Source organism: Nicotiana tabacum, chromosome 13 (assembly GCF_000715075.1).
Source record: "Nicotiana tabacum cultivar K326 chromosome 13, ASM71507v2, whole genome shotgun sequence".
Classification (NCBI taxonomy): Eukaryota; Viridiplantae; Streptophyta; class Magnoliopsida; order Solanales; family Solanaceae; genus Nicotiana; species Nicotiana tabacum.
This window is the reverse complement of record NC_134092.1, coordinates 102,008,536-102,018,283: the sequence shown is the minus strand read 5'-3', so window position 1 is coordinate 102,018,283 and position 9,748 is coordinate 102,008,536. Positions and strand designations below refer to the sequence as shown.

At 34.4% G+C, this 9,748-nt stretch overlaps 1 protein-coding gene across 1 annotated transcript; it reads right to left on the bottom strand.

Annotated features, from left to right (window-relative positions):
* Positions 1 to 4,478: 4,478 nt before the first annotated feature.
* On the bottom strand, positions 4,479 to 6,449 carry LOC107828403 (uncharacterized). The gene is made up of 3 exons (XM_075228936.1): positions 6,159 to 6,449; positions 5,811 to 6,050; positions 4,479 to 4,874 (listed from the first exon to the last, which is right to left on the bottom strand). The coding sequence occupies exons 1-3, from the start codon at positions 6,447 to 6,449 to the stop codon at positions 4,479 to 4,481; spliced, it is 927 nt and encodes a 308-aa protein (XP_075085037.1).
* Positions 6,450 to 9,748: the final 3,299 nt, after the last annotated feature.

Sequence of the window (9,748 nt, the reverse complement as noted above, 5' to 3'; positions counted from 1 at the left end):
GTAACATTTATTGTAGAAATTCCTTTGAGAGGGTGTTACTTACGAAACAAATCTAATTTACTACTTACAACATTAAGAAGATATAAATTAAAAAAAACATTCAGAATAATTTAGTAGCGGAAATAGGCGATAAGGTCCAAAGTGCAATAGTTTTATTTTTTGAAAATACTCTTCATATTTATTTTTTTTAAAAATACATTGTCAAAATATCAACATAAGATGATATAACCCTTCTTAAATAATCAACATCACTGCAAGTTTGTACATATTTAGCATATTACAAGACTTGAGATATTAACACACCCTAAAACAACAAAATAAGTTACCAAATTCAAGTTACAAGATTTTAGTCTTAAGATCCAACAAGCCTCCAAATAACATACATAAGTGTGACATATATATCATGTACATATCACAAAACTATACAAAACCATGGTGCATATACAAATGTGATCTCCATAAGTGCTCCCAAAAAGACTACTTCATAAGGTTGTCTTCAAATTTTTATCTCGTACATTACCTACGATAGAAAACAACTATCGCTAAGCATAAAGCTTAGTGGCGTATAAACTTTGCGCTTGGAGCCATTAACTTCTCCAATTCCTATTTTCAGTCATAGGTAGCTCAAATAAAACATAATTTAAAACAAGTGAACAAATATATCAAAAGTATCAAATATCAACCCTTGAAGTGTTTCCAAATATCAATAACAATGTTCAAGATTCAAGAGTTGAGAAAGCATATACTATCAATCCAAGAGAGTGTGTCAAATATCCATTTTTTGCCCAATATGTACGTCATGCCATCACACTAAGCAAAATTAAATATCAAGATGGACCGAAGCCCCAAATCAAGTAGGGTCAAAACCCAATAATCAAGAGAATCAAGAACCATATTAAAAATGGCTTCCTAGTTCATACTTAACACGGACAAGTTCCATAATTTAAGATGCACTACCAATCCAAAGTCAAGATGGCAAAAGATACAAATCAGGAGGCATTCCAAGATGAGTGACAAAGTCACTGCCACAAAAAGGACAAACTCCCAACAAGAATGCAAAATGATCAAACAATCCGTACGAGTGGGCGATTTAGCAAATATCTTGCAATACTTGATATAATACGAATACAATGCTATCAATTGAAGACAAGAAAAATGAAATATCAGGTTATTTCAAAATATTCCAACAAGTAAAAGGAGTACAAAGTTTATACACAAACCTTGGTGTTTTACCACAAAACAGTTCAATCACAACTTGAGGACGTTAGAATCGTCTACGCCATAGACAATCCAAATCCGTCCACTTTCTCTAATACTTTCCCTTAGATTATACAAGGGTGTATATACCTTAAATACATAATCAAATATCTATACAAGTTCAATGACTTAACATGTCAAACTAAATATGATATTGGTAAAAATTATCCAAAATATTTGAAACAGAAATTCTGGACAGTATCATTGTCTCGTGTTGTGACTCGGATTTGAAGATGAAAAAGGGAAAAACTAGACGGTTTGGTCTTCTTTACAGTTGTAGATATGTGTCTTAGAGTTTCATAACATCTTGAATCACCCCCATATCAATTTTGTCCAAAACGTTATGCTAAAATTACTAACAGTAGTACAGGGAGGGTTTGTAAAATAGAAAATCTGGGCAGCACCTGCCTTGTACTTCATCACTATTTTCAGGTAAATAAAAGACAAAACAAGTTTTGGTTCCTTCATAAGAGTTATATATCTATGAAATAGCTTTCCAGAAAGTCTTAGATCACTTAAAACGGAGCTATATATAAAATGATATGAAGAAAACACTAATAGTTGTCTCTAGTATAAAAACGGGTTTAGTAACTTACCACAAAAGAAATGAGCAACTTGAGCTTCACCCAGAACGAATTTTTCTGGTTGGTTTAGTGAAAATTTATGATGTTTTCATCAAGTTTTTCAGGTGATAAGAAGGAGAGAGAGATGGGATTTTCCTTGGCATTAAGGACTGAAAATAAGATGAGGTTATGAAAAAGCATGTCACAAAAGTAATATAAAAACTTTGGATAAATATAAAAAATGTGGCTGTCCAACCTACTAAATATCTTTAGATAAATACAAAAGGGTGGCAGCGCAAAACCTTAATTATATAATGTATTTAATAATAATTCATCAAAATAATATTAAATATTATACATAGCAACATCATGGAACTTCTTTGTCAATATTAACACAACCTAAAGTAAGGAATTTTCATGTATTGTCAATTTCACATTTAGAAAGTGTGAAGTAAAATATCTCCTCATAAAAAAGATGCTCAATCGAGAATGCAAATATTAATAAAAATTTGGGGTGTTACAACTCTCTCCCCTTAAACCAATTTTGTCCTGAAATTTACCTTGTACTAGTCCCGAAACAAATGTAGATATTGTACTCGCATATCCTCTTCTTGCTCCCAAGTAGCTTCTTTGCCAGAATGATTTTTCCAAAGAACTTTCACTAAGGGGATGCTCTTGTTTCTAAGCTCATTTAACTCACGTACTATGATTTGGATTGGTTTTTCTCCATATGTCAAATCAAGATTGACCTCAATAGATTCAATAGGAAGAACATGAGATGGATATGAGTGGTATCTTCTAAGCATAGAAATATGAAAGACGTTGTGGATCTTGTCTAACTTGGTGTAAGACCTAGTTTATAAGAAACTGGGCCAACTCTCTCAAGCACATCATAAGGTCTAATAAATCGAGGACTAAGTTTACCTTTTTGGCCAAATCTCATAATCTTCTTCCATGGAGAAATTTTTAAAAATACCTTATCACCCGCTTTATACCCAATTTCACCCCTCTTAAGATTAGCATAAATCTTTTGTCTGTCTGAGATAAATTTTAAGCGATCCTTGATGATTTTTACCTTATCTTTAGTTTGTTGAACAATCTCAGGACCCACCAATTTTCTTTCACCAACCTCGTTCCAACAAAGAGGCGTTCCGCATTTTCTCCTATACAAAGCTTCATAAGGAGGCATGCCTATACTTGATTGGTAGCTATTATTGTAAGCAAATTCTATCAGGGTTAAGTGTTTGTCCCAACTACCCTCAAACTCAATAATGCAGGCTCGAAACATATCCTCCATGATTTGTATGACTCTCTCAGACTGCCCGTCTATTTGTGGATGGAAAGCAGTACTAAAATTCAACCTGTAACCCAAAGCTACTTGCAAGCTAGACCAAAATCTAGATGTAAACCTTGGATCTCTATCAGATACAATACAAACAAGGATTCCATGCAGCCTCACAATCTCATTAATATATAATTCTGCCAAACGTTCCAATGAGTAGTCCATTCTGATTGCCAAGAAATGAGCACTCTTAGTTAGTCTATCTACAATGACCCAAATTGCATCATGATTCTTTTGAGTGCGTGGAAGTCCAAAAATAAAGTCCATCGTTATCCTTTTCCATTTCCACTCAGGTATTGATAAGGGTTGCAGTAGACCAGCAGGGACTTGATATTCATCTTTTATTTGTTGACATACCAAGCACTTAGAGATGAACTCTGCAATGTCTTTCTTCATACCATTCCACCAGTAGTGCTCCTTGATGGTCCGGTACATTTTAGTACCTCCTGGATGCATTGCATAAGGTAAACTATGTGCTTCAATCAAGATATGCTTCCTCAATTCAACATCATTAGAAATACACAACCTATTTTTATAAAATAAGGTATCATCTTTCTTCAATATAAAATATGATTCTCTTCTATTTTAGACTTCTTCAATCCGTTTTACAAGCTTCTCATCTAACTTCTACGCTTCTTGGACCTGCTCAAGTAAGACTGGCTTGACTTGCAAATTGGCAATGATAGAACCATTAGAATTAAATGAAAGACAAGCATTCATGGCTCTTAATTCAAGAAGCAAAGGCAAAGGAGTTAGAATTAAACTTGCAAGGGAATTGCGACTCAATGCATCTGCAACCACATTGGCTTTACCAGGATAATAATCAATCATGCAATCATAAACTTTGATGAGTTCAAGCCATCTACGTTGTCTCAAGTTTAACTCTTTTTGTGTACCCAAGTACTTCAACCTCTTGTGATTAGTAAATATGTGACACTTCTCCCCGTACAAGTAATGCCTCCAAAATTTTAAGGCAAAAACAATGGCAGCAAGTTCAAGATCGTGAGTGGGATAATTCAACTCATGCGATTTCAACTTTCGAGAGGAATAAGCAATTACTTTCCCTTCTTGCATCAAAACACAACCCAAGCCACGGTGAGATGCATCACTGTATATCACATAATCTTTTCCTTCAGCTGGCAGAGAAAGTATTGGAGCTTGTGTCAGTAAGGATTTGAGCTTTTCAAATCTCTCTTGACACTTGTCATCCCACACAAACTTGGAGTCTTTACCCAAAAGTTTGGTCAAAGGAGAAGCTACAATAAATAAGCCCTTCACGAACCTCCTATGGTATCCTACTAAACCCAAGAAACTTCTTATCTTGGAGTTTTAGGGGGTTTCCAATTAACAATAGCTTGAATCTTACTAGGATCAATCTTCATACCTTCAACTGATACAATATGCCCCAAAAACACCACTTCACTCAGCCAAAATTCACATTTGGAAAGCTTTGCATAGAGTTGCCTCCCTTTCAGAATTTGCATGACAATCTGGAGATGCTTATCATGATCTTCTCTATTCTTGGAATAGACTAAAATGCCATGAATAAACACCACCACAAATTGATCAAGATAAGGCTTGAATACATGGTTCATTAGATCCATAAATGCAGCAGGAGCATTTGTCAAACCAAATGGTATTACCAAAAATTCATAATGGCCATACCTGGTCCTAAAAGCAGTTTTAGGAGCATCTTGCTCCCTTACACACAACTGATAATATCCAGACCTCATGTCAATTTTTGAGAACAAGCTGGCACCCTTCAGTTGGTCAAACAAGTCATCGATTCTAGGTAGTGGGTATTTGTTCTTGATTGTTACCTTGTTTAACTAACGGTAATCAATGCGAAGCCTAAGAGTGTCATTTTTCTTTTTCACAAATAAAACAGGAGCTCCCCAAGGCAAAATACTTGGAAGGATAAAACCTTTCTCAAGAAGTTCTTGCAATTGAGCCTTCAACTCTTTTAATTCAGGTGGAGCCATTCTATAAGGAGTGATAGAAATAAGAGTAGTTCCAGGGACAAGCTCTACAGGAAATTTAATCCCCCTTTCTGGAGGCAACCCACGAAGATTATCAGGAAATACATCAGGAAAGTCACACACGATGGGTATGTCCTTAAGACTTGGACTCCCCAATCGTGTATCGACTATATGAGCAAGATATGTATCACAACCTTGACAAATCATCTTCCTTGCCAAGACCGCAGAAATAATATTAGATGTCAATGATATTTTTCCTTGAACTACTATGTGTGAATATGCAGGATTTTCAAAAGTCACTTGCTTTAACCTACAATCAACCAATGCATGGTACCTATGGATCCAATCCATACCAACAATAACATCATAGTCTTGGAAGGGCATTTCAAGCAAGTCTGCAAGGAAGGCCAGATTTTGAATCATGAATGGACAATCTAGGTAAATCCTGTTAACAACAGCCTGATGACCTAATGGACTCGTGACTAGCACATCAAAGTCAAGTCTCACAGATTTAACAGTATCAGAAAATGCAAGTGATGAGCAAACATAAGAGTGCGAAGATCCAGGATCAAATAATGTAACAACAGATATGCCAAATAAGTGAAATTTACTAACAACCACGTCCGGGCCATCTTGGTCATTCCTCTATCTCATAGAATAGACTCGTACAGTAGATCTCGACCTACTAGCCTGATTAGCTCCACCCGAACCCACTGCTTGCACATTTCTAGCTCTTGCACCACTATTAGCTTGAGAATGAGTAGTGACAGGCTTTTGAACTGAGCCCTCTGTATATGTATAAGAAAAAGGATTAGGATTAGGACAATCCTTCACTTTATGATCTAGACTTTCATAATTAAAACAAGCACCAAAAGCTCTTCTGCAGGCGCCATAGTGATTCTTCCTGCACTGTGCACAAGAAGGTGTATAAGTTTTGCCTTAGACATAACTTGGATTACTAGCAGTAGAGAAATTTGTCTTATTCTTCTTATGATATGATGACTTCTGTGCACTTACAGTCTTGGAATAGTCAAACTTTTCCTTTTTGGATGGACCGCCATAATTTGAATTACCCTTCCTAAACTTGTTTTCTCTCATACTAGCTTCTTCCTTATCAATTCTTTCCCAAGTAAGAGTAGTAGAAATTAGCTTGGAAAAACCCTCAAGTTGCAAGATTGCCATAGACTTTCGAATGTAACCATTCAAACCTTCTTCAAATCTTTTGCACTTGCCTCTTTCACCATCAATAATACCTCCAGCATAGCGAGAAAGCCTGAGAAAGTTTTGTTGATACTCTGCAATAGACATACTTCCTTGTCTTAAATTTAGAAACTCTTTTTTCTTAGCATCACAATAGACAGGGGGACATAATTCGCATGAAATGCTTTCACAAAGTCATCCCAGGTCAGCACCAGAGGTTTTGCTTTTGCATTTGGCACATTTACCCACCAATCATAGGCATCTTTTTGTAAAAGAGAGATAACATACTTTAATTTGGCAGCATTAGTACACTCTAGTTGTTCAAAGACCCTCTCCATGCGGTCGAGCAATTGTTCAGCTATCGTGGGATCATTAGTTCCTTCAAATTCAACTCCACTCATTTTCCTCATCTTCTCAAAATTCATTTCACTAGGATCTGACATTGTCCCAGCCAACTGATGAAAGAACTCAACCATCTGCTGAAATGGAGGAGTCATAATAGGAGTACTATGACCCATTGCTCTTGAATTATTGCCCACTTCATTTTTACTAACACGATGATGATTTAGGTTAGGAAAGGGTACCTTATCTCCTTCTTGGAGGTGAGGTGGAGCATTATAATGGGCCTGTCTTTCATCAACAGATCCAATAGCTCTATTCGAAGAAGAGGCCATATTAAAATTCCTATAAAAGATAACATCACACTGCATTTGGGACATGTACATGATGCATATGCACAAGGAATACATCAAATTACATTAAACAAGTATGCAAAAATTTATAATCTCCAAGTCATTTTCAAGAAAGAAAATAACAGAAAATATTAGGTACGATCACAACAAAAATCCTAGAATCACAAACCTAGGCTCTGATACCAAAGCTTGTAGTAACCCCTTTGAGAGGGTGCTACTTACGAAATAAATCTAATTTACTACTTACAACATTAAGAAGATATTAATTAAAAAAATATTCAGAATAATTTAGTAGCAGAAATAGGCCCCATGCGATGAGGTCCAAAGTGCAATATTTTTATTTTTTGAAAATACTCTTCATAATTTTATTTTATTTTAAAAATAAAATATAATGTCAAAATATCAACATGAGGTGATATAACCCTACTTAAATAATCAACATCACTGCAAGTTTATATTGTACATAAATTTTAAACTATCGGGTATAAAAAAATTAGTTTTCTCCTTTGTACATATTTATAAGACAAAGTGTAAATTCAGCATATTACAACACTTGAGTTATTAACACACCCTAAAACAGCAAAATAAGTTACCAAATTCAAGTTATAAGATTTTGGTCTTAAGATCCAACAAGCCTCCAAATAACATACATAAGTGTGACATATATATCATGTACATATCACAAAACTATACAAAATCATGGTGCATATGCAAATGTGATCTCCATAAGTGCTCCCAAAAAGACTACTTTATAAGGTTGTCTTCAAATTTTCATCTCGTATATTACCTACGATAGAAAACAAATATCGCTAAGCATAAAGCTTAGTGGCGTATAAACTTTGCGTTTGGAGCCATTAACTTCTCCAATTCTTATTTTCAGTCATAGGTAGCTCAAATGAAATATAATTTAAAACAAGTGAACAAATATATCAAAAGTATCAAATATCAACCCTTGAAGTATTTCCAAATATTAATAACAATGTTCAAGATTCAAGAGTTGAGATAGCATATACTATCAATCCAAGAGAGTTTGTCAAATATCTATTTTTCGCCCAATATGTACGTCATTCCATCACACTAAGAAAAATTAGATATCAATATGGAACGAAGCCCCAAATCAAGTAGGGTCAAAACCCAATAGTCAAGAGAATCAAGAACTATATTAAAAATGGCTTGCTAGTTCATACTTAACACGAACAAGTTCCATAATTTAAGACGAACTACAAATCTAAAGTCAAGATGGCAAAATATCCAAATCAAGAGGCATGCCAAGATGAGTGACAAAGTCACTGCCACAAGAAGGACAAAGTCCCAACAAGAATGCAAAATAATCCGTATGAGTGGGCGATTTAGCAAATATCTTGCAATACTTGATATAACACGAATACAGTGCTATTAATTGAAGACAAGAAAAATAAAATATCAGGTTATTTCAAAATATTTCATCAAGTAAAAAGAGTACAAAGTTTATACACAAACCTTGGTGTTTTACCACAAAACAGTTCAACCACAACTTGAGGACGTTTGAATCGTCTATGCCATAAACAAACCAAATCCGTCCACTTTCTCAAATACTTCCCCTTAGATTTTAAAAGGGTATATATACCTTAAATACATAATCAAATATCTATATAAGTTTAGTGACTTAACATGTCAAACTAAACATGATATTGGTGAAAATTACCCAAAATGTTTGAAACAGAAATTCTAGATAGTATTACTGTCTCGTGATGTGACGCGGATTTGAAGATGAAAAGAAACAAACTAGACTGTTTGGTCTTCTTTATAGTTGTAGATATGTGTCTTAACGTTTCATAACATCTTGAATCGCCCCCATATCAATTTTGTACAAAACGCTATGCTAAAATTACTAACAGTAGTACATGGAGGGTTTGTAAAACAGAAAATCTAGGCAGCACCTGCCCTGTACTTCATCACCTATTTTCGGGTAAATAAAAGACAAACCAAGTTTTGGTTCATTAATAAGAGTTATAGATTATGAAATAGCTTTCCATAAAGTCTTGGATCACTTAAAACAGAGCTCTATATAAAACGATTTGAAGAAAACACTAATAGCTGTCTAGTGTAAAAACGGATTTAGTAACTTACCACAAAAGAGAGGAGCAACTTGAGCTTCACCAAGAACGAGTTTTGCTGGTTGGTTTAGTGAAAATGTATGATGTTTTCATGAAGTTTTTCAGGTGATAAGAAGGAGAGAGAGAGATGGGATTTTCTTGGGCATTAAGGACTGAAAATAAGACAAGGTTATGAAAAAGCATGTCACAAAAGATATATAAAAACTTTGGATAAATATGAAAAATGTTGCTGCCCAATCTACTAAATATCTTTAGATAAATACAAAAGGGTGGCAGCGCAAAACCTTAATTATATAATGTATTTAATATCAATTCATCAAAATAATATTAAGTGTTACACATAGCAAAACCATAAAACTTCTTTGTCAATATTAACACAACCTAAAGTAAGAAATTTTCATGTATTATCAATTTCACGATTAGCGAAGTAAAATATCTCCTCATTATAAAGATGCTCAATCGAGAATGCAAATATTAGTAAACATTTAGGGTGTTACATTTATACTTGACTTGTAATCAAATGAAGGACAATAGTTAAAAGAAGGGGAAAAAATTGCAATTTTTTTTTATTGTTAATAAAAAATATCTTGGATCTATCTCAACAGAGCAAGCTAATACA

What these genes read in the sequence shown, in the direction of transcription:
- LOC107828403 (XM_075228936.1), bottom strand. Translation starts at nt 6,449, where the DNA reads ATGTCTATTGCAGAGTATCAACAAAACTTTCTCAGGCTTTCTCGCTAT. An exon ending in AGTTTGACTATTCCAAGACT is followed by an intron (nt 6,051 to 6,158) that starts GTAAGTGCACAG and finishes TCTTGTGCACAG; the next exon opens with TGCAGGAAGAATCACTATGG. An exon ending in CTAGTAGGTCGAGATCTACT is followed by an intron (nt 4,875 to 5,810) that starts GTACGAGTCTAT and finishes GGATATTATCAG; the next exon opens with TTGTGTGTAAGGGAGCAAGA.